The 24,637-nt window shown below is 40.2% G+C and overlaps 2 protein-coding genes across 6 annotated transcripts in view; one reads left to right on the plus strand and one right to left on the minus strand.

The window, feature by feature from the left end:
* Positions 1-2,368: 2,368 nt before the first annotated feature.
* Positions 2,369-15,838, minus strand: Tcte3 (t-complex-associated-testis-expressed 3). 2 transcript variants are annotated; one of them, XM_028783473.1, is made up of 4 exons: positions 15,591-15,838; positions 8,354-8,560; positions 5,492-5,650; positions 2,369-2,527 (listed from the first exon to the last, which is right to left on the minus strand). In XM_028783473.1, the coding sequence occupies exons 1-4, from the start codon at positions 15,693-15,695 to the stop codon at positions 2,417-2,419; spliced, it is 582 nt and encodes a 193-aa protein (XP_028639306.1). In that variant the 5' UTR covers positions 15,696-15,838; the 3' UTR covers positions 2,369-2,416. The 2 variants fall into 2 exon arrangements, with proteins under 2 accessions (XP_028639306.1, XP_028639307.1); XM_028783474.1 differs by lacking the exon at positions 5,492-5,650.
* A 79-nt stretch (positions 15,839-15,917) lies between these two features.
* Positions 15,918-24,637, plus strand: part of Ermard (ER membrane associated RNA degradation) — a 55,917-nt gene continuing 47,197 nt past the window's right edge. For 2 of the 4 annotated variants that reach the window (XM_028783482.1, XM_028783480.1), the window contains exons 1-11: positions 16,018-16,131; positions 16,562-16,730; positions 17,323-17,462; positions 18,809-18,910; positions 19,504-19,593; positions 20,272-20,369; positions 20,950-21,086; positions 21,716-21,830; positions 22,575-22,677; positions 23,090-23,119; positions 23,977-24,045. In XM_028783482.1, coding sequence (XP_028639315.1) covers positions 16,102-16,131; positions 16,562-16,730; positions 17,323-17,462; positions 18,809-18,910; positions 19,504-19,593; positions 20,272-20,369; positions 20,950-21,086; positions 21,716-21,830; positions 22,575-22,677; positions 23,090-23,119; positions 23,977-24,045 — 1,083 coding nt within the window. In that variant the 5' untranslated portion in view covers positions 16,018-16,101. Of the gene's footprint in view, positions 15,955-16,017; positions 16,132-16,561; positions 16,731-17,322; positions 17,463-18,808; positions 18,911-19,503; positions 19,594-20,271; positions 20,370-20,949; positions 21,087-21,715; positions 21,831-22,574; positions 22,678-23,089; positions 23,120-23,976; positions 24,046-24,637 lie in introns of those variants that run through there. The other 2 variants (XM_028783481.1, XM_028783483.1) reach the window with 2 other exon arrangements.

Raw genomic sequence — 24,637 nt, forward strand, 5'->3', positions numbered from 1 at the left:
TGCGACGCGCGGGGGAGGGGGGGCGGGGTGGGGGGCGGGGCGGGGCGCGGGGGCGCTGCGGCCCGGCTGCGCGCGTCAGCCGGGGGTCCTCAGTCGGCGGTGCCTGCCTCGTCCCCACCTGGGTTCTCAGCTCCTCCCCTCAAAGATGGGTCCCCACCACGCGTGCCTCCAGCCCCGTCCCAGTGCCCAGCTCCTCCCCTCAGCCGGGGGTCTCCACCACGCCGAGTCCTCCCGCCCCACTCCTGATCACCAGCACCTCAGCTGAGGGTCCCTGCCACGCGTATCCTGCCACCACCCGACTCGCCCCCAGGCCCTCCTCTCAGCCTGGGTCCCCACACCCGCGGCAGTGACCTCCCGTTCTCCTCCAGGGTCCTCTCTCCCTTCTGTAAATGGTGAGTGTCCTCAGTCCACTTCCTCATCTCTCCTCAGCCCTTAGGGTCAACCACCCCAGGAGCTCCGCCTCCTCCCTCTTTGAGAGCCCCTCTCCTGCAGTGCCCTTTCCCCAACCCTACATCCTTCCTGCCTTCTCCACCCCACCTCTCCATCTTCACTCCGCACACCCCAGGGTCCCCAAGGCGCCCTTGGTTCCTTTGTTCTACACATCTGCCTCTCCTGTGACCTTGGCATAGTGGCCCTCATGGCCACGGGAAAAGTCAGAGCAGCACTCTGTCTGAACAGGACCCAGTCAGGCAAGGAGAACATATGACAGTGTCAGAAAGCACAATTACCTGTAGGGACACAGGATTGTGAATCCCTGGAAATGGAAGTCAGGGTGTTTGGACAGGATTTATATGGATGTTAGTTCTTAGACTTCGCCATTTGAAAAGCCAGACCCTACCCTTTGAAAGGAGCACCAGGAAAACATCAGATCCAATGAACAAAACAAGGCTGCTGAGAGGCGCTCCTATCCCCCCCCCATCCCCCATCCACTCCACTACCCACAACATTTCAAGAATGTACAGGACCAGATCAGAAAGGGTGGTGGTGGTCTACCTCTTGGATTTTAGAATTCGAGTTCCCTTTCACAGCCAGGACTTCAGGCTCCTGACAATAAACCCAACATGAAATATATACATAGGTTGTCCACATGAAGGATAGAGTCAACAAATAGTGAGTGGCTCAGCCTTCACCTACACAAGGCAGAGGTGAAGGGAGTGCCTGCCATAGAGCAGGATGATCAGCAGCTTCAAGATAAAGTGATACACAGGTATATAACTGAACTTAAGGGCAGCGTAGGAGGGAGAGAACTTACTTGCAATTTTTAAAAAAGAGATTTTAATGTTATAAAACTTGAAAGTTAAGAGACAAGGGTGACAAATATAGTAGATCTAATGTGGAAACTGAGATTTATCTATTTCCTTCTCTGTTGTGATAAAATACTCTGACAAAGCAACCTATGTGAGAAAGGGTTTCTCTGGCTCCATTCAAGTGTACATATAGTCCAGTGGTTACATCACACCCAATCAGAGTGCAGAGAGAAAGCACTCAACTCAGTCTTTCCTTTCTGTGTGGTCCAGGATCCTATCCCAGGCTCTGGTGCTACCCACAGTGATCTTGTCTTGCTGCCTCAGCCTAGTCAAGATATTCCACAAGCATGTCCAGAGACTAACCTAACCTAGATGTTATAGATGATTCTAGAGTCTCATCAAGTACACAACTGATACTAAGTACCACCTGTTTCAAGATAGGAAAAGGATAACAATTTGAAAAACTAGAAGTATGTTCAGGTTTATCCTTTATTCTAGTTTGACTTGAGAACAGGGCAAATGAAAAGGAGTTGAGAGTTAAAGACAGCAGACAATGTGACACGTGGAGAAGACAAGGATATAGAGTTAAAACTGGCTTAAATCTAAGCTTTAGAGAAGGAGGACTCTAGGTAAGAAAACACTAATACTTTATAAAATCTTTCCTTTAAGCTTAGGGAGTCCTTTCAAAAGAACGAACACAAAATAATAAAACACCATCCCAAATGCATCTACCCTTATAAGTTTTCCAAGATGTATCTTGTATTTATATTATTTGAGACTTCCACTTAATTTCCTATGGCAAGTTCTAATTTTTTTTTTTTTAATTTCTGAGATACACTCTCAGACTTGCCTATCCTGGAGCTCACTATGTAGGCTGGGCTAGAACTCAGTGATCCACTTCCCTGTGCCTCCCAAATGCTGAGATTAAGAAGGCATAGGGCACCATGCCTGGCTATGCTAATTTTCTTAAACTTAAGAATACCTATACCTCTGTGTTGGAATCTGTAAGAATTCATACCTACCTTTTCTACTGCTTTGAGGTAACATACGTTAACAAGTAAGTACAACTGGCTTTCACTTGTGTGTTTGGCATGTGTAAGGTAACACATGAGGCTCACAGATCTGTAGATATCATTTATTTTGAAGGGGGGGGAATTGCTGCTCCTGAGCTATTCACAATAGAGAGCAAACACCAAAACCAATGCCAAGTAAGACTCTGTTTCATGTTTAGCTTCTACCCAGCTGTCCCATGCCACATCCCAGATCCATCTGCTGGCAATCTGTAAGACAAAATTTAAAAGACTCAGATGGAATGTGTTAAGTAACTTAAATTACAGTGGTTTGGCTTTTTAAAATAGTGTGTCAATGTCTCAGAAAGTTGTATTTAAGAAATAATTTGTTAGGCTGAGTAGAGTAACTTAAGTGATAACACACCAACTCAATGCCCTGTGTTCCATCCTAGCACTACATAGAGATGGCTCAGCAGTTAATAGCGTGCATTGTGTTATCAAAAGACACAATTCCCAGCACCCACATCAGATAGCTTACATTACTTGTAACTCAAGCTCCAGGAGAATCCATCACTCTGGCCAACTCAGGTACCTGCACTTTTGAGCACTACCCATCCTTCCAAACACACATATACATGTTTTAAAAGTAAGTATTTTTATAGGATAAGACCAATTTTCCATTCATGGTGAATCAGGAGTGATACTGATTGCCTCCCTTCTTTTCTGGAGGCGGTTAGTGGCCTTATAGTGAGTCCTAGGCAGGAACAGAAGGCTCTGTAATGGGGCCTATAAAGCCAGTCTACTGTGTTCAGACAATGGTAAGGAATCCTTCTTACCACATTTAAAAATCTTCAGCCAAAAGCCTTGTTAGAGCCTAGTCTGGCAGCAACAGTTCCAGTTATACAAATAGGCTATGACTTCTTTGTGATGCCTGCAAGGTCAAGACAAGCTGTACTATATCTGTGATGGATCCAAAATAGCCAGAGATTCCTTGTGGTTCCTCCTAAAAGACTATTTCCTCACCCCTTGAATGAGGTGGCCTTCTGACTTGCTCTGAGCAACAGAATGTGACACTGTACAGCTTAAGCAAAACATCAAAGGCCTAGTAGTTTCTGGCCTGGCTTTTGTGGAATGCTGTGCTGAGACACCTATATGGGGAGGTTCAGTTCACAGGAGGACAGCTAGAATGAATGTAGGGAAACCCAGTGGTGGGCAGCACTGCTGTAAGCCAAGGGGCAGGTTATCTGGAATGTTCACATCCAGCTGAGCCAGTAGCAGTTACAGCACATCAGCGAGCCTTCAAGACTACACAGGTGGTTACAGGCTGAGCAGCCTCACAGAATGGGGACAGAGATGCTGTTGTTTAAGAGCCTAAACTCCAGACAGCTTGTTCTTTAGTCACACTGGCATTATGGCACATGTCTATTTCCCTGTCCTACTAAGCTCAGCTTTGCCTTAGACCTCTGCTCAGATGCTCTTTCTGGCTTGGCACAGCTGATTCCTCTCACGGGCCATCACCCAGCCTTCCCTTTTCTGGGAAGTCCCAAGCAGCCGCTCTGGCAGGTCACCCCTACCTCATTTTCCTATAGAGAATTTACCGATGGCAAAAAAGAAAAACCATAAGGCCATTGTTATAGTCTGTGTTATAAAGCTAAAGTTTTACTCCATATTATAAAAAGAGATCTATGCTTATTAAGTTTCAAATGTATGACTCCTAATGACTGGATTGTTGTGAGTTTACCATTCCCCGGCTTAGAAGCACCCAGAGGCTAACAGGTTCACACCAGAGACATGGCTATTACAAGTCTCAGAAATGTGATCTGAAGCAAGACTGAATTCTGGAGTAACAGATGGCCTTGTTCTTGCTCCTTTCTAATCTGCTGTCCAAGATGAAAGGTAGTCTACAGGGATTAGCCTGTTGTCTTCACTGAATAAAGTGCAACTTAAAGATTCAATCTCTGTCTATTCCTGAATAGCATGGGCCCTGCTATTCAGTCATGGTAACACCACCTGTAACTTTCCTGCTCTTCAGTGCATGTATTGCATGTTGGTACAGTTCCCCATGGACGTAGGACCACCTCTGTTTATAGCTCTTACCATCAGCACCCATCTGCCTGTCTGTCACAGTTAGGGTTACTATTGCTGTGATGAAACATCATGACCAAAAGCAACTTGGGGAAATCACAGTCCACTGAGAGAAACCACAGCAAGAATGAAAACTGACCACAGGAACCTAGAGGCAGGAGCTGATGCAGAAGCCATGGAAGAGATGCTTACCAGCTTGATCAGCACCCAGTACCCACCAGTCCAGGAATGGCACCATCCACAATGGGCTGGAGTCTCCCACATTAATCACTAATCAAGAAAATGCACTACAGGCTGGCCTACAGTCCAATCTTATGGAGGCAACTTTTCAATTGAGGTCCCCTTTTCTCAGATGACTCTAGCTTGTATCAAGTTTATATAAAACTACCCAGCACAGGCTGGAGAGATGATAGCTCAGAGGTTAAGAGCACTGCTGTTCTTCCAGAGGTCCTGAGTTCAATTCCCAGCAACTACATGGTGGCTCACAACCATCTATAATGGAGTCTGATGCCCTCTTCAGGAATGCAGGTGTACATGCAGATAGTGCACTCATACATTAAATAAATAAAAATAAATCTTAAAAAAAAATAGCCAGCACAATTGACCCTTGTCAACTTAACACATAAACATACTATTATTAAACCATAACTTTCTTGTTCATCTCTAAAAAGCATATATTAATACCAACATCAAATTATAAACATTTTTCATTACCTAACATGCCTAAATGAAACTTACTGGTTAATTAATTAACATTTGCTTTGATCTTTTCAAGATAGGGTCTTACTATGTAGCTCTGTAATCTTGGAACTTGCTATGCTGAGTAGGATGGCCCTGAACTTACAAAGATCCACCTTCCTCTGCCTCTGAAGTCCTGGGATCAAAGGTGTGAGCCACCAGGCTTACTGATTGAGTTAAATGATATTTAAATAACCAAAATTGGTATGACCAAGAAACAAGCTACATAATCTAGCAAATTATTGATAGTAAAATTGTATTTCTAGGCTAATACTTCTCAGAGAATTTACAATGAAAAAGAGAAGTCTTTTTAACAAAATATTTCTGTATTCAAGTTCCTTCGGGATCTCTCCATCCACGGGGACACTTCACAGCTCAAAGGAACAGATGTTAGATCATCATGGCACTTACATTTATTGCTTGACCAGTCTTTTGAATAAATAATACTTTTATAATGAATTTATAACGATGGTATGCAAATTCTTTGACTGCTGCCAATATTCGATCTGCCAATTCAAGTGACAAATGAGAGAAGGCTTTATCATCATATTTGACATCTTTAAGACTGTCCTTTAAAAAAAAATAAGAAAAATGTTTCAATTCTCAAACCAAATGTTTTATATAAATAGAAAGCATGTATCTAAGTAATACAACTGTTTTAAAATACACAAATTCCTGAAAATGGCCATATATACTTACCAATTTACTTTTAATAACAAGTTTGAAAAAAAAATGTTTTCAAAATTATGTTCAGTTGTCAAAACCAGGTTTGGTGTCACATGCCTTTAATTCCAGCACTCAGGAGCCAAATGGTTCTTTATAAGTTCTAGGCCATGCTGGTTTATACAGTGAGCTCCAGGCCAATCAAAGCTACAATAGTGAGACCCTGCCCCCAAAATGTTAAGTTCAATTGCCCTCCATGATCAACAACTGAGCTGTGAATTTCTGTTTTTGAGGCTGCTCTGTCAACTTGTTTGTAAGTAACCCAGTCTCCATTTCTCACTAGGGAGACAAGAAAAATTCAAAAAGTTTCTGGAAATTCATAGTAAAGGAAGGAAACATTTTGTGTTTATGTGTATGTAAAAATTTGGATTGAGTTTTCCAAATGCCTGTTGTTTCTAGGCCCAGAGTTGGTTTCTGTCCCTGCTATCTTCTCTGGGTCCTTGAATCAAAACCTACTTCTCTCTCTCTCTTACTCCTTATGGCAACTATGACTTACCATATTTACTAATAAACTAACATCTTAGAAAAAGAGATGTGGCTCACAGACCATGAAACAGGAACCCTTTTTAAAAAAAATTTCAGATTTACTTTAAATGTATGATTGTTTCGCCTACATATATGCCTGTGCACTACATGTGTGCCTAGTGCCAGTGAGGCGAGAAGAGGGTGCTGTACGTCACAAATGGTTGTGAGCCACCATGTGGGCCCTCTGGAAAAGCAGACAGTGCTCTTAACTGCTGAGCATTCTCTTCATCCCAGGAACCTTTCTTACAAGGTGAGAGTGAAGCTGAACCCATGAAGAACTGATCGATGACAACACCTTTAATTAACAGGCTTTCTGGAGTGTACCCAGGACTGTGCACTGCATTCTGGTGATAATAAGTGGACTCCTATCAATCTGATTCACAGGAACATAAAGTCAAATAAATATCTTCCCTCCATCCTCCTGCCCTGCTACTTCTACCCCCTTTTCTTCTCTTCTCTTTCCAACTTCTGCTATTGGCTCGCTGACAGGTTCCTTCCAGGTTTATAGTTGGTTGGAGGCCTGCATTTGAGCTTGGCTCTATCTTCCCAGTACTCAGTGTCATCTGCTTTCTTTTGAATCTAACTCAAGTTCAAGGTCAATCTTCTCTGATATGGTCCCAGACCATTGCTTGTTTGTCTAGGAGTTTCTCCAGCTTCATATGCTCCATTTGGCCTTAGAACCCTGGGGTGGCTTCTGTAAATGTGATTCATACCCAGGCCATTTATTCAATTTTGTTTAATTTCATTTTGTGATTTGAATTCCATTTTCAAGTGGGAGACCAAAACTATACACTCTTAGATCACATATGCTATTTATGTTGATCAGATTCTTTCCCCAAACTGTAAGCTATAATATCTTTGCCAAATATCACTTAGTTTCAAATATATAGTTAGAAATGGAGGGGTGGGAGGTAGTAGAGAGGTTCAGAATGTGCTACCTTAAAATTAGCTTCTTTCTCATGTTATTTTGACCCAAAAGTACTTGAAAAATTGTGGGTGCAGTAGCCTGGCCTTCCCTATGCTTCCTGAAAGCAAGAGATAAAGTCTCAGAAGAAAGTTTCTCTCTAGTACCAGGAGAAAGGAATACTGCCAGAGATGGAAAGGCGGTAGAAGACACTGCTTCAGCCTCCCTTACGTTCCTAGGCACAAAGCTTTCTAGAGTTGCCTGCTCAGCCCACACAACTTTAATCATACTTTCCGATTTTCTAACCCATTTCCCAGTTAGTACAGAGGGACCTGACTCCACCTTTCCACGCCTTAGTTTTTTATGGGGCCCATCAGTTGATAATGGAATGTGAATGCAAGTCCATTTCACATAGCAAACATCAGGTTCTTCAAACCCACCCTGAGCTGGTTATGGAAAGGCATGGTTAGACCTATGACCCATGAAAGTAAATGTGTTTTTATTGAAGAAAACCTCCAGTGGAAGTATTTAGAATTACACTACCTTACTAAAAATACACAGTGTAATACCTATGAAGGGACTGTATAAATCACTGCCACTGCAATTTTTAGCACAGCCTCTTTCAATGCATCTCTTTGGCCTGTTCAGAAGAATCAGATACAGGTAAAGGAGTGTAAGCTTAGACAGGCAGCACCTACAGCTCCAGCTGTTGTATGGGACATGGTTTCAAAACTGCTTAAGCACAACATCTTTTGGTACTACCTATGTAGTTACTGACCTAGAAAAAAATGTCTTTTCCCCACACCACTAAAACCAGTTTGCTTTCAACTAGCAAAGCCACCAATACATGTTTCTTGTCCTACCTGCAGTGCGTCAAATGTCTAACACATGTCAGAATTTAGTTTACAGGGAACTGGTTGTCTTTCACCATAGATTCAGACTGAGTTCAACAAACATAAAGAAGATTATAGAACCATTTACCCTCCATATTTTTCATGCAGTCTCTATAGTGAATGGACACACACACACACACACACACACACACACACTGTGGCCCATGATGGTCTCATACATTCTACCCAAGTGTCTATCACTGAGCTATACCCTTGGTCCCTAATTACCTTTAATATCTGCTGGATTTTAGTTTCTACCGAATGTGCTTGGAATTTCTTCAATGGTTCCATTCTATATGAATTAGCAAACTTTAATTTTGCCAGGGCACTTTTCCATTCTTTGCCTATATCAGCAATTGAGTCATCAAATGGAGGTTCCACATACTGAACATCATGAAAAGACTCTCTCAGTCTTTCTCTTAAGATCTGTGCATACTGAAAGAGGAAGGGAGAGAGACTGCGGTTCAGATTTTATGAATTTGCATCAGTAGGAGAAAGAGCTAACAAACCTGAAATCTTTTAGGTAACCACTTCTGTACAGTCCAAAAATCCCAGATTATTAGCCTTCAACTCGAGGGAGTCTGTGCTTTATGTTACATAGCATAAAGGTTTCTATTGTCAGTTTGAGACCAAATAACCACCTAAAGAGAGGCTTTTGGGCTTGCCCATGGAGGATTACCTTGATCTGGTTAACTAAAGTAAGTCCTACCCACCATGAGTGGTACCACTCCCTGGGAAGGAGACAATGATGTGCATGAGTAACCACTGCCCTGCCTCCTGAGTGTGACTCCAAAGTGATCAGACACCTCACACTCTTGCTGCCATGCCTTCTCTGTCTTACTGGGTTGTACTCCTGGGACCATGACACTAAAAGAGACTTCTGCTCTGTTAAGTTACTTTTGTAAGGGTATTTTATCACACAATAGGAACGGTAACTAAGATATACACTATTCAAATATACAAACTTGGGTGCATATATTTAGAATACCCACAAAATATTGAAAAGGACGAGAAACAAGAGTAGTCTGCACAGAGTGGCTGAAGGATAAAGATAAAACAACTTTTTTCCTACCCACAAACATAGAAAGATTATCCATAAATTTATTTTACATATAGTTATTTTAAAAAGTATTTTTGGGTTACACATTTATAAATCTTGAAAAGATAACAAAAACAGATATATGTGTGTGTACATGTATATGTATCAGTCCATGACTTTTACATGTGTTTTTTTTTGACATAATGTTTCCTTCTAAAGTATACAATTTGTATTTCAATAATTATTTAGAGCCCTACAGACATGTCAGCCTGTGGCTGACTGGCGGGGTGCATGCACCCAGGCTGTCTATGAATGCTGTGAATACCACTCAGCACATTGTAGATGACAGTGTTCTATAGTAGGTTCAGAAGGCTGAATACCACTACAGTTCATGGATTAATTTTCAGTCTCTCATTTAAAGTGGCAAGCTTCATTTTCACAATAACCAGGAATTTATCTTCCATGTCTAATTGCTTGGCTGTAAGGAGTGAATAAACGTTTGCCCTACTTCTGATATTAGAGGACATATTTTATTTATTATTTATTAAAAATTGTTAGAGGACAAAATCTACCATTGTATATGATGTTAGCTATGGCTTTTTAATATATGGCTTTTTAATGTTGTGATAATTCCTGATATTTTTTTGTTCAGTAGTTTTATTGTGAAAGGGTGAATTTTGACAAAAAAAAATGAGTTTTCTTATTAATTGGATGTGATACCATAGCATACTGTTTCATTTTATGTACTGAGCTACACTGGGAGGCTTTTGATGACTTATCTCTGCATTCTGGAAGACTTAGGCATGGGGTATAATTCTTAGAATTGAAAAAAGCATGTTATTTCTTTTAGCATGTGTTTTGAATCAATATTCATAAGGGCAATTAATTATTTTTTGGTTTATTTATTCATTTATTTACCAGCAGTTGATTGTGTATGCTATGGTATTAAAGCAGCTAAGACACACATAAACATACATGTTCAAATTCATGTGTATATGTAATATTTATGTGCTAGTCTAACTGAAGAGCAGTCCACTGAGATGTATAGATTTGGGATTTAGTTCATTTCAGCATACAGTTTATTTGCAAGTTTTTAATAATAAAATTTATTAAAATTTTAAAAAATTTGATGGCTGAAGATCAAACAAACCTAGGGCCTCATACATGATAGGCAGAAACTCTACAAAAGCCAAATCCAGCACTGTTCGTTTTTTTTAACAGACTTATTACTCAAATTTCCCACTCTAATGGTGGATTAGTGTATTTCTCCTTTAAACCTATCTATTTTTCTCTCGTATTTTGATGCTGTATCATTAGTTGCGTATTTGCAAGGATTAATGTTTCCTAGGCAACTGGACCCATTCTTAATAAACAATACCCCACTTTGTTGCTGATTACTTTACTTGCTTTGGTTTTTGCTTTGTCTGAAGTCTATAGCTACTCCTAGTTAATTTTGATATTTTTTGAGACAGGATTTCTCTGTGTAGCCATGGCCGTCCTGGAACTCACTCTGTAGACCAGGCTGGCCTCAAACTCAGAAATCCACCTGCCTCTGCCTCCCAAGTGCTGGGATTAAAGGCGTGTGCCACCACTGCCCAGCCACCTGTCTCCTTTTATGTATGTGTATTTTAAGTGAGTTTACTATAAACACAGTTGAGTCTTATTTTAACCCATTTTGACAGCTGTTTTAAATTGCTGTCTTGGACTGCTGAACATTCAAAGTGACTGCTAGTACATCTGGATTAGTATCAGTCATATATGCTACTCTGCTCTGTATGGTGCTCTTGTTCTTCTGGTCCTCCAGTCTTTTCTATTGTGCTTTAAATTGAGCATTTAACATGACTCCTCTAAGTCATCAGCTCGTTAGTTCCTCTTCCTTGACCTCCTCTCTTAGCTGTAGACTTTGGAAATACACATGTGCAGCTAGTCCAACCATACTCAACTAACACTTCAACTGCACATGTTAAAATGACTCAAGTTCTTCCTTCCCTCTCCTTTTCTTAAACTGACATTCATCTCACCTCTGTGGACATTAACATGTATTCATGTGCAAATATAATATTATATATCCTTCCTTTTATTTTTTTTTAACAAACTATCATCTGTTACAGCAGTGGTTCTCAACCCTTTAACATGGATGGCTCTTCTTATTACAGTGACTCCCATCCATAAAATTCTTTCATTGCTACTTCATAACTGTAATTTTGCAGCTGTTATGAATCATAATGTAACTGATATGCAACCTCCAACAAGTTCAGAACAGCTGTTAGAGTTAAAAGAGGAACGTTAAAGGTTTTTCAATTAACCTTCATTTACTCTCTTTGACACTCTTTTATCTAGATTCAAATTTATCTGATTTCCTTTTTATTGACTTTTTTGTTAACATTTTGTGTAACAAATGTTAGGTTCATTGGAGATAAAGGAAGGTTTATTGGAGATAAATTTCATTTTTTTTTTCAAAAATCTTTTCTCATTTGAGAGTAGTTTTGCAGGGTATAAAATCCTAGGTTGACACATTTCTCCTCTGAATACTTTTACTTCACTCTATTTATAATTTGTGAGAATATGAATGTAATTCTCTTTTATAGTTAGTGTCTTTGTCTTCTGGCTTCTTTTTGGACTTTTCTTCATCTTTAATTTCTGTAGTTTGAGAATATATGCCTACATACAGATTTTGTTTTGGCATGTTTTTCTGCCATTTTCTCTGACCTTCGTGACACTGTGGCATGGCCTCTGAATTACTTTAATTTATTGGACCATTTATTTCTTATATTCCATTTTCTATCTGGAATTGAATAAATTTTACAAATTTTATAACTGCCTCAAAAATTTTAAACACTCTTCTCCCTTTTTCAGCCTGTGTTTTCAGTTGTTGTTAACATTTATATTGATACCTTTATTCCTGCAGTGTGTAGATCTAGTGCTTACTCTCTCTGTGGTGTTCTCCATCTAGTATGCCTTGTCATTTTTTTCTTGTTAGTCAGACCAATTCATAGTGTGAGAACTTCTATAAAAGGCCTCAAGTTAATGTGGTTTTAATGCACAGGAGAAAAGGATGTAGTCTAAATCCTATGGTTAGGTCTTAGGTCTGAAATGAACCTGTGCCTATGGACTGTGTATTTTCAATTTTTTCTCAAGTATTTTGTCTCCACTTCTTCTCTCTTCCTTAAGAACAGAAAATCTAGGAAGAGCTGGAGTTGGTTCCCTTTCAATAGGTCACCTTTGCAAATCTCAAGAGCTTAAGTCTAGTTTACTCATTTCTCAAGAGGACAGATTTTCTGAAGACCATAAACACATACATACACACACACATCACCATCACCACCACCAAACCCCTGCTAAAAGCAAGACTGCTCAATGACTAAGTTTCTCTGGAAATTTTAACTCATATATTTAAATTAACTTATTAAATATTAATAACTAATACATATATGTATATATTCATATATGAATTATACATATACCACATACACATGGGGGTGGGGGACTCTAATAATTCATCAGTTACATTTCAGGTTTTCATAGCCTATCACTAAAAGTTTGAGCTTTGGTGTGTTGAGTCTCTGTAACATCACTAATTTTTGTGGTAGCAATCTGTCCTATAATCTCTTTTCTAATGTAAGAACTGATTTTCTGTTTGCCATTTTTTTGTTGTTGTTGTTATTTAAGATATAAGGACTTCAACTTCTTTACATTAAGAGCTTAGAATTCTGCTGTTGACATATATTGTAGCTGTGTGTGATATTTTGAGTCTAGTTTTAGTTTAGTTGGGTATAGCATTCTAGGTCTGTTTTTATTTTAGCTGAGTATAATATTCTAGGTCTAGTTTTCTTTCAGTAAAGATGATGTTCCTAATTCAGACTGTTTCTGAGAAGCCTGCTATTTTCTCTTTCCTAGTTTCCTTAAAAATGTTCTTATCACTGGTTTCAAATATGCCTTGGCAGGAGATCCTGTTTCTTATGTCTAAGAATTCCCTGAGACTCTGGTTTAAAGGCTTGGTTTCCATATCTGTGACTTTTCATCTATTATCTGTTACTCTTTCTTTTTCTTTAGGGACTCAAATAGCAAAACTATTAAGGCACTTTACTGACTGAATACCTTTCTAGAACTTTCCCCTCCCTCATGCTAGTCTTCTGTGATACTGTACCTGTTAATTCTATTCACTGTACATAATCTGACATTGTATTTATGTATGGAAAGATAACTCAACCTGTCTCTTAAGAAGTGTCTACTATCTTCTCTTGAACTACAATATACTCAAGGGATACAGCTATTAATGCACTATCACTACCAGTTTTCAAGGCTGGATGCTTCTTCTGGGAATAGAACACATGGAGCCTCAAATTAACCCTTAATGAACCTATTCCTTTTAAAATTGCATTTCTGACATTTCTTTATGGATAATACTGGTTACATGATTTATTACACTTATTAAAAGTATTTTATTCTTTCAGTTAATATGAAACCTTTATAATCGTTTGAAATAACATCAAATTTGTTATCAAAACTAGCTACTGACAGGCATTTATGTATATGGAGCCTACTTAAATAAACTTAAACAAACTGAGTTTACTCATATAATTATTCCAATGAGATATTCAATTATTTAGCAAAACTGTTATTTGCTAACATTTATGGTTTTCAAATACATATGCTTGAGAGACTGATAAAGTTGCCAATTTTTAATAATGTTCTTAAGGTTTTATAATCTTTGGTTACAATGACCTAACTCCTCCTAAGCAAAAGTATACTTTTACTGGAAAGATGGAGTAATTCAGACAGAACATTCCACTTTGCATCTGCCATTATAATAAACCTTGTCCTTTCTTAGTTCATTAACCTAACGTGGTTTCACCCCTACAAAGTCTGAGTAGTCATCTAAACCAATGAAGCCCTGCCCAATGTGAGGTGAGCTACTTCTCTGAAAGCACTACCACTAGAGAAGAGAGGGACACAAGGAGTTCAGCAGCTCTTGTAGAAGACCCAGTGACTCCCAGCAACCACGTGTTGGCTCACAACATGGTGCATATCCATACACCCAAACTCACATACATATAAAAAAAAAGTAACTTTTTATAAATGGATACAGGGTAGGTACAATCAAGTGGTGCTCATATTGATTCAAGTGCCTTGAGTTTTCATATTCTCAGAAATACAGAAACCACTGGCCACTTGAAAGTTGAAATCAACTTTTGGTGTTAGGGTTAGTAAACGTGGAATTCTTTTAAATTCTTTTTTTGTTTGTTTGTTTGTTTGTTTGTTTTTTCGAGACAAGGTTTCTCTTTATAGCCCAAGCTGTCCTGGAACTCACTGTGTAGATCAGGCTGGCTTCAAACTCAGAAATCCGCCTGCCTCTGCCTCCCAAGTGCTGGGATTAAAGGCATGTGCCACCACCGCTCGGCCTGTTTTAAATTCTTAATTACTGGCCTATTCAAAGCTTTTACCTTCAGAAGGCTAGATTCTTAAGAAATATAGATATATAAATACAGATCGATCAAATACGATGCCTTGCTCCATGCACCCTTGCTTCTAGATTTTACTAAATGTGTATTTTGGGGTTGGGGCTCATCCAACTTTCAAAATTGGCAGTAGACTCATAGCATAGAATCACTCGTCTGCCTCAAAGTATAGAAATCTTTAGTGTTCAGAACCCAAACATTAAGATAGTATAATGTTTGGCAATCAGGCATAGCTCAATGTTCTGCTTTTCCCTAGGTGTGTGAATTCAGCATGCTTACTTTTCTATTTGTTTTTTTCCCCCTCTGTAAAACACTGACACTAAAAAGATATTAAAACCTTAAGTGTTGCCATCACTTGGGGGCCATCCTGAAATAGTTCAACTCCAAAAGTTGTGTTTTCCATTATAGCTAGCTTCATCCTACCAATAACTCATGAGCCACGTGAAGTAGGTATGAAAAGAAACCACCAGGGGTCCTAAGCTCAGCACAGTTACTTGTGCATCCTGTACAAAATGTTTTCCCTCGAAATAAATAAATATCTTAAGTTTTTCCTCTTATATCTTCTTCAAATAACTAATACTCTTTAAAACTAAAAGCACTTCGTTATCAGCACATCAGTTCTCTCCCCCAGGTATGTGTGTGCGCTTGTGTATATTACTGTGCATACGTTGGTAAATTATGTATATACTAAAATTGCATTTATAAGGTGTAATACAACTACTAGATAACTTTGGGCATTTGCAAGTCTGAAAATAATTGAGGATGCCTGTGTAAAATCTTTGGATTTAACAACAAAAAATCCTGGGCCTTCAACATCTAAACGACGTTGTTCCACCTAAACTCAGTTTCCCGATGGTCAGAAAAACGGAAGAAGGGCAGCCAGCCGTCCTGGGTTCCGAGTGCAGACAGGGAACCAGCGTCATCTAAAGGGTGGGAAGGCTGCCTTGGGCCTCCGGTCTCCACTCACTGACTCCTTCTCGAACATGCTAGGCCTCCTTTCTCTCTTAGACGACACCGGGGATTGGTGCGTTTGGCTGGAGGGCGTCTTCGCCATTCGGCCTCGCCGCTCCATCTTGATCGGTTCCCCTGGACGCCTCGCCTCCCTCCGCCGTGTAGCGGCCTAACGCCCCGGCAGAGACGCCGCAGAGTACTAGTCTCGCGCCTGCGCCGCGCGCAGCCGCGTCCCGGAAGCCGGCCAAGAGAGGCGCGTGAGTCAAGAAGAAGAGAGGAGAGGTGCCTGAGTCATCAGAGAGCGCCGTATCCCGGAAGCCGGGGACGTGGGGAGTGTTAGTCATCAGCGAGCGCCGCGACCCGAGCCGGAAGCGATGGAGGTAGGGCGGAGCGCTGGGTCCCATTGCATACCTTCTGAGTTGTTCCGGGAGTCCGTCGAGGCAGGCCTGTAGGGAGATACTGTCACGCGAGAGTGCGGGTGGGCTTACAAGCTACAGGGGAAGTCGATCTACAGAACACTGTGTTTGATGGGATGGGTTATGAAAAAAATGAAAAAGGTGAATCACCTCAGGGCTGGCATCCATCACTCTACACCCTTAATTCAGTGCTTCTGGGCCGGAAGTTGTGTTTCATACCGAATTCAGGATGCTAGGTTTTCTCTTACCACACTCCCTGAAAAGTATCTCTGATTTTGATAGCTGCGATATAATAAAAGAATCCCGAAAGGAGCGACACATTGTTCAGAAAACCCACCGAGTCTCCGAACTCCAGAGTCAGCAAGTGTGATTAATGAAACGATATCATTTCTGAATGAACATTTAAAACAGATACATAAAATACCCTTAGTGTCTAAGCACTGTTCTATACATAGAGCTATTATGGTATCCAGAAAGCATATTAACAGCTGCCATGCCTTAGTTCAGTCTGTTCTTAAGGTCGGATTTTTCCACTTGAACGTAACAGTGCCTTTTATGTTTTATATTTCAGATTTTAACAGAGGATTCCATTACCACATGCCTTTCTCCTTTAGTGCATGACTTGATTTGTAACCTTGGGTTTGAACTCACAGAAATTTGTGATATCAATAGCATTGTAACTCAAAATGGTGAAGTACTCTGGAAAGCAATTACAGACTGTGTGAGCTATGCAGAATTAGGTTTGTATTCTCTTTGTACATCAAGCTTCTATTAGTACTTTCACATTAAAAATGTGTTGTCCAGCAAAACTTTCATTTGTTCTTCTTGAAGAGTGTTATAGTGTAGTTGTAAATCAGAGGAGAAATAATCAAAAGTCGAGAAATGCTTAGTTAATGGAATAATCTAAGCAGGAGGGCCAAGGAGGCAGGGCCTAAGAGATACTAGACTAATCTAGTATTTTAGGGCTTGGATTCACTAGTTACTAGCTATATATACAGCATGGGTTCTCTGGATAAAAGACAAGACAGAATGGGGTAGCACCTCTCATCATGTTACACAGAACAGTGCCTAGTTGACAATATGAGTTATTTCTCAGATTCTACATTTTTGTAGTTGATCAAGAGCAACTAAACCTACAGCTACACATTCTGTATTGGTAGTAAAACCTTTTACGGTTCATTTCTACTGAACTGCATATATACTTACTATATATCCAGTTATAAGCTGCTTGATTTTTGTGGACGTTTTATACTTAAAGCTTTTCTCTGACTTAGATTTTTTTCATCCCTTGACATAGAGCTGTGGAGCTAAAACATTTTCTCCTCCTATAAGGGCAAAGTCTGGACTACAGGCAAAGTGTGCAGCAGTTGGGTCCAGTGTGTGAGGCCATCCATCTACACATCTCATCACTGACCAGAGCACAGTTTGAAATTCAGTATTTACCATGGTACCAGTGGACAACTTATCCAGAGGTTTGACATTTGTGTCTCTTTAGAAATGAAAGACTTGGGGCTGGAGAGATGGCTCAGTGGTTAAGAGCACTGGCTGAGTTCGATTCCCAGCAACCACATGGTGGCTCACAACCATCTGTAATGGGATCTGATGCCCCCTTCTGGTGTGTCAAGGACAGTGTGCTCATATACATTCAATAAATCTCTTTAAAAAAAAAAAGAAATGAAAACTTTACAAATTGGAATCCTTGTTACTTGCCAAGTTGAGGATATCTTTTCTGTCTTTGGCTTACTGTCACAAGCAAGCAGGTAGATACACGTAGTTATTATAACAAAAGTTATATTTTATTGTGCTGAGGGTCATCACATAATATTTATACTCTAAATTCCTAACTACAGCCCTAAGCCTATCTCCCCAACTATGTGACATATCCTAGCTGAAAGTCAGGTCCAGTCTTTAACAGAAGTCTCTGATTTGAGGGTCAGGATCCTGGGGAGACCCTTCTACTGCAGGGCAGATCACAGTGTCGCCTCTCCAGACGTCTCTCTGTGCAGAGCAGAACGTTGCTCTTAGCCTCTGCTTATATACTTGTCCAGTGGTTGTCGTGGGGTTCTAGGCCTGTGTCTAGTTATCTTGAGTGGGTGATGTAACTGAATTCTGGTTATCAAGTGCAGCTTTGGATGTAGTGGGGATCCTGACGAGATTATTTTTTCATGTATAAAAAGCATTTTTTACTATGCTTACTATACCTTCCAACTTTGAACAGTTCCCAGGGACTGCCAGAGTAGTTTATATCTGAAGCCTGAGTTGACGATAGTTCTTTGAACTACTTTTGGGCTTAATTAGGCTTAAGAAGATACAGTCCACTTGAGCATACAGAACAGACCTCCCAGAGAGATGACAAGGTTAGGAGATGAGAGGGCAGGCGCTTGCTTTCTTAACAGTGAATTGAAAAGAAAGTAGTAATATGAGGTAAGACCTAATGCAAATCTTGGGTGCTTTGCATTTTCTGTGTTTCATTTGACATGTTAAAGGACTATCTGATTCCAAAACAGTTAGGTCAGCTGCCTTATAGAGGAACTAAACCAAAAATCATTATAGGAAATGAATATTTGGTTTCAATTCATTATTACACCAAATTTGTGCTTTGGATAAATATTTAAAGGATTTTCAAAGAGGCTTTTAGTTATTAAATAATTTTCTTTATTATAGCATTTTAATATAAACTATTCTTATTCCAAAAATGTAAAATGTTTACATCTTAAGAGGCTTGAGCTCAGTAATAGTAAATGAATAAAAATTATTGTTGCTTTGAGAAACATCTTTCATTGAGTCTGAACTCTAATGTGTGTCTTCCTCTGAATAGTTGTTTCTTGAAATATTTGATGCTTTGGAAAGCTTGCCGTCTGCTGCCATCTCCCTCAGCGTGATGAAACTAGCTTCCTGTCTGGAACGAGCCCTAGGCGATGTAAGTATGCGAGTCCTCCTTGTTCGCTAGATTACTTGGATGAACACAAGAACTTCAGATCTCTTTTTATTATTGTTTTGCTGTAAAATACAGCGATTCTCTTCATACATGATTAAGAAATCCTAGTTCTTGTGAGCTGGGAGATGACCCAGTAGATAAAAATATTTGCTTCATAAGCATGAGTATCTGAACTTAGATTACAGCACCTATGTTTAAAAAATAAAAAGCTTTGTACGGTTGCTTCTACACCTCCTGTAACACCACACCGCGGGGAGAGGGCATGGAGACAGAGGGGATAAGGGAAGCCTCCTGGCCTTCACTCTAGCTCCAGTTTCAATAAGAGTCCTTGTCTCAAAGGAATAAGGTAGAGAGTGATGGAGGATGCTGCCTTTCTCTGGCCCCTAGGCATGTGCAGCCCCAACTTGTGTACACACACACACACACACACACACACAGAGGGTGTGGGGGAGGAAATCTTCATCCAAATACTCTTCTTTGTTTTTTTTTACAATGCTTCATACATTTTGCTCTGTCTTAAAAATATTACTGCTGATTATCACGTAAGTATTATGTGATTTCTGTTTGAATTTTAGGTATTTTTACTGATTGGGAAAGAGTGCCCTTTTCTCCTAAGAGATCTTCTTGCATCTGCAGAGCTTGCACAAGTCTTTGGACATGCTGTGGTACGTGCAGTTTACACATAAAGCACAGAGTAGCGGGCATGACCTTCTGAGCTTCCAGAGCTACAGTGCTCTGGGAGACATTAACTATTTCACCAGTTAAGCATGTTCCTCTCTCTTCCTTCTGGAATTGTCCTTCTTCCTCATATTTCACAAGGCCAGATTTGATGATGATAGAATAACCATATAGGTCCAGCCAGTGAGGCAGTTAGAAGTATATCACTTTATTCATTTAAGTATTCCTAATGATATTACTAAGTCTGACATAGACTCCCTTTACCACTTTGGAATGGTAGTATTACAGTTTTCTCCTAAAATACTTCTGTTTTTAACAGGTCAGAATTTATGATTTTTGCAGCCATTCAGACTTATAGTGTCATAGTTTGTGTGTGTGTGTGCGCGCGCGCATGTGCGTGACTGCCACCAAGGCTGACAACATTTCAAACCCTAGCACACACTTGGTGGAAGCAGAGAATCAATTCCTTCAGGTTGTCCTTTGACCTCTAGACATTGGCACATACTGAATAAAAATGTAATAATATTTTTGTGTTAGTTTCATTATTGTTACTATTTATACTAGCAGAAGCTGCTGGCTTTCTTAGATCTAAGGGAGAAAGCAAACATTTTAGGGTTGAATCGATTTACTCCACAATTCAGTAATCTGCCGTCTTAATGGATTAGATGGATGTACTAAAAGTCTTCATCGGTTCTCCCTGTGGACTCAACCTCAGAAACATCTTGTGGCATGGCTTTGCTTCCCCTCAAGATATTCCTCCAAAGTAAGTTGCTGGTTAAGTAACTTTTTTCCTTAATCTGCTTAAGAATTTGCTATATTTTGAATTTTACAAGAAGAAAGGATTCTTTGTGAAAGATGAGAAAGTTTGAGACATGGACCATCAAGTTGCACGTCAACAGCAGAGCAACTGCAGTGGGACAGAATGTGTTTCAGTGCCTTTGCTCCTAGGAACAAGCGTAGGTGCCTGGATAGATAGAAAGCCCATGCATTTTGATATGGTACTAGCCTTCCCAGTTATTGTACAGCTTAATTCCATCTATGGAGAGTTCTGACATTTGATGACTTCCTTTCTTAATCCCCTTACGTTTTTACATTCATTTACTCACGTCCACATATGCCACAGCATGTGTGTGGAAGTCAAAGGGCAATGGTGGGGATTGGTTCTCTCCTTCCAAATGCAGGCCTAGGGATTGAACTCCGGGCATCCAGCTTGGCTGCAGATGCCTTTCCCCACTGATCCATGTCAGCCCTCCTCCTTGCATAATTTTAATACCTCTGTCTAAGAAAAGTTCTTTGTATGTGGCTATGTTCATTTTCCAGGAGATCTCTGTCTCCTTCCCTAGATACTGTTCAGCCATGTTGCTGTTGACGGCAGGACTGGGTCAGTTACTGAAGAGTTACCTTCAGCACACAAAAGTCACATTGGCACATCGACCTTTTGTAACACTCACAAACTTAGAGGATGTGATTGTTTTTCCTGGCAAGTTCTACATTTCACACTCCCCCCTTACTATGTCTTTACGGAGGTATTTGCAGTTCGTAAGTAGCATCAGACTTGAATTCTTGGTGAAATACTCGCTCGACATTGGCAAGATGGCTCTGTGAGTTACTGGAAGACCCTTTTAAACTTCACCCCTTCCCACTGCTCTGGGGTGCTATTGGCCCTGAGAGTCACAGCTAGAGCTGGACTCTTCCTCAGATGTGCTGCCATGCAGAAGTCTTAGGGGCATTCATGGTATCTGTTCTTCTTTCCTCTCACCTTGTCTGCATCTGTACTTGTGGCCATTATATCAGCTGTGCCAACAGTAGAAAGTTGCTGTAGCTTCTGAGAATACATCTTATTCCGCTAGGTCAGTGTCCTCAACTAGGGTACCCTGAGCGCAAGTCCCTGAAGAGATCAGTTTTCCATTTTTCCTCTTGGCAACTTCTTGAAGCCACTCCACTGTAGCTGTAGGCCAGGTGCTCTCCCTTTTTAGGGATGTTCTACTCCAGGCCACAGTTCATCTGCCCCAGGGTGCTGGCTGATTGGCATGTCTGTCCACATGTGTTCCTAACATCTTTCTGTTGCTGACTGTGGTTGTGTTTACAAAGATACTTGCTCTTTTGCAGATGTGACTTATGAGGTACTCTCCGCATTAGAGACAGTGATGACAAAATCCAACTTTCTATTAAAAATCATGTTGCCATATTGGGAAATGGCAGTGAGCAAGTTCAAGTCTCACAGGTAACAAGGGTGGCATGGTGCTCTCGGTGCTTAGATGCCAGGCCTGCTCGATGCTCTTCATCTAAAGTTCGTTTACTGTCCCAACTGAGGGGGTAGAAGTGAGATGGTCTCAGATTAGACAGAGTGCAGAACACCGTCCTCTGGTGACTCAGACAAGCTGTGACTGTTTGAAGTGCTCTGTATCATCATCCTCTTGGTGACACTGATAGAACTTTTTTGTTGTTGTTAGAATAAGCTTCTTAGTAGTTTTCTGAATTCTTACTGTAAGTAAGACATTGAACCTATCAGTAGGGAATTGTAGTGGTGGGGGTTGGGGTGTGTGGGAGGGAGACAGGTAAGCCTGGCCTGTATATTCCCTCAAAGACAAAAGCCATGGGAAAGCCAGGCACAGCATGCTTTCAGAGAGTCAGAGACTGGAGATCCAGTGAGCTGGTCACTACTTGTCCTCAGGTGATCTCACTCTTGTTTCACTTTTTCTTCAGCTCCCCCTTGCAGCACTGCTGTTCTGGCATCCTCAGAAGTGGCATGCACTGTTTACAGATCCTTAATGACATTTTGTTCTGCTGAAACTTCGAAAAATGTTTCATCAAGCTTTAAAACACACAAAAAAAATGGTTTTAAAGTCATTAAAGTCATTGCTTCAGACATTAGCAAGTTATATACCCCCCTTTTCAATGCCATATTAGTTGTGTTGAGGTTGTAGTGCAGTTACTGTGACACTGCTGATATACTCGGGTCCCACAGGTTTGCTGACTGTACCATATTGTTGCTGTCACAGCTAGAAGCTGGACTCAGGAGAGTTTTTGCTGCAGTTAACAAATGTCCTGATAGACTGCTCACAGCTGAGGTACATGTGTTTATGTGTTTCTGTTACCCACTGCAAATATAGTTACTATGTTGATAATTTTCTGTGACTATTTAAAAGTTTTAAATGCAGATAATTAGCTAAGCACTTGCCTAGTATGTGTAAAACACCAGATTCAGCCCCTTACAACATACAGACACGCACACACACACACACACACACACACACACACACGCGCGCGCGCGCGCGCACAACGTGTTTTATTTGCTGTTACAGCAAACATTTATGTGAATTGTGATTATGTAAGATAGTTCTGTTTCCAAACTGTCCTTTAAACTTCATAATGTCTCGAAAGCATCAGCATTTTCTGAAGCTGGAACTGTTTCTGATTTTGCATAACACTACTACTGTTCTTTTTAATTGTTTCTCTTTTATATCTTCCCCTTTTCTGCAGTCAACAATTCTATATACCACGTTTGATGAAGTAAGTAGCCAAACTTGCAAAAAAACCAAAAACAAACAAAAACAAATAAACGAACAACAAGAACAAAACCCTGAAAACATTCATTTTATTTCAAGATACAAATTAAAACACAATGATTAGGCCTGGAAAGATGGCTCAGAGGTTAAGAGCATTTTTCTTGCAGAAGACCTGGGTTTGGTTCCAAGCACCTATATCTTAGATCACGACCAGGTGTAAGCAAGCTCATGGTACATGTACATGCAGGCAGGAAAAATACTTATGCACGTAAAATAACTAAATTTAAAATAATACTACTAATAAAAACCACAAAGATTAACTGTAAGTAGCATGCTCACAGGAAAATGTTGATGGTAATAGGCAAGAAGGAGAAGACGCTCATGCTAGATTTAAATATACCTCTGGGGCTGTACTTTAGTGAACTGATGCTTGTCTGGCAATCATGAAGCTGTGGGTTCAGTCTCCAGCACTGAGTATACCCAGTATGGTGACACATACCTGTAATCCCAACACTGTGAGATAGATGCAGGATTTGAAGCCAACCTGTAATACATGAAACTCTGTTTCAAATAAATAAAGCTCTCAGGATAAATTTGAGGCCCAATATTGTCAATCTTTTTTCTGTAGTTGTACAAAACAGAAAGTTGGAAAAAGCAAACAGATTGACACCATTGGCTATAACCACTGCTGAGAACATCTATTTTTAACCAGGGCAACAACTTTAGAAATACAAATATTCTAATTGTATGTGTACAGATCACAGGCTCTCTGTACGTGTACGTGCATGACTCTTGTGTACATAGTATATGTGCATGTGTCAGCCTAACAGCTTATTGACTCATCTATGTTTGGTGATCTAGATACTGGCAAAGCACATGAGTGATGGTAGCATCAACCAGCTTCCTTGTTTCCTTGGAGAGCCTGCCATGGTAAAGTCCATGTATCTTCAGTCTCATGTCTTTCTGGTTATGAACATTATTTGTGGTGTGCTCAGGAGCTGACCTGCTTCTGGATGTCATCTTGGCCTGTCACAGACACCATCAGAAGTGACTTCAGTGTAGGCACTGTGCTTTTTGAATGCCTGATGACTTGGCTGCCCTCTTTGTAAAGACTACTTATTGATTCTATGTATTTTTACTGAAGAAAGGACTATATATTTGTTTGTAAAACTTAGCAACAGTCACGTGTCTTTAAGATTAAGTGTTGGATGATAAGATTAATGTTTTGGCCTATTTTTCAATCAGCATTTTATATTTTATAAGAATGCTACAATTCCTCTCTAGACTATAGTAGATACTTTTTTGTCTATTCCACTTCACTGAGAGAAGACTTCCCATTCCTTATGTGTGATTTTGGCATCCCTTCCTACCCTCAGACAGTAAGATGACTAATCTAGTAATCTAGCTGATATATATCTATATATCTATGTCTATATCTATATCTAGAGAAAGAGAGAGAGAGAGAGAGAGAGAGAGAGAGAGAGAGAGAGAGAGAGATAGAGAGAGAGAGAGAGAGAGGAGG

This window comes from Grammomys surdaster, unplaced genomic scaffold (genome assembly GCF_004785775.1).
Source record: "Grammomys surdaster isolate TR1022 unplaced genomic scaffold, NIH_TR_1.0 1136, whole genome shotgun sequence".
Classification (NCBI taxonomy): Eukaryota; Metazoa; Chordata; class Mammalia; order Rodentia; family Muridae; genus Grammomys; species Grammomys surdaster.

Bases quoted from the DNA above. Each gene is read 5' to 3' on its own strand.
- Tcte3 (XM_028783473.1), bottom strand. From the start codon at position 15,695: ATGGAGCGGCGAGGCCGAATGGCGAAGACGCCCTCCAGCCAAACGCAC. The intron at 8,561-15,590 runs GTGAGTGGAGAC...TTCCTCTTTCAG, and splicing joins GCATGTTCGAGAAGGAGTCA to TATGCACAGATCTTAAGAGA. The intron at 5,651-8,353 runs GTAATTAGGGAC...TTTTTTTTAAAG, and splicing joins AAATCCAGCAGATATTAAAG to GACAGTCTTAAAGATGTCAA.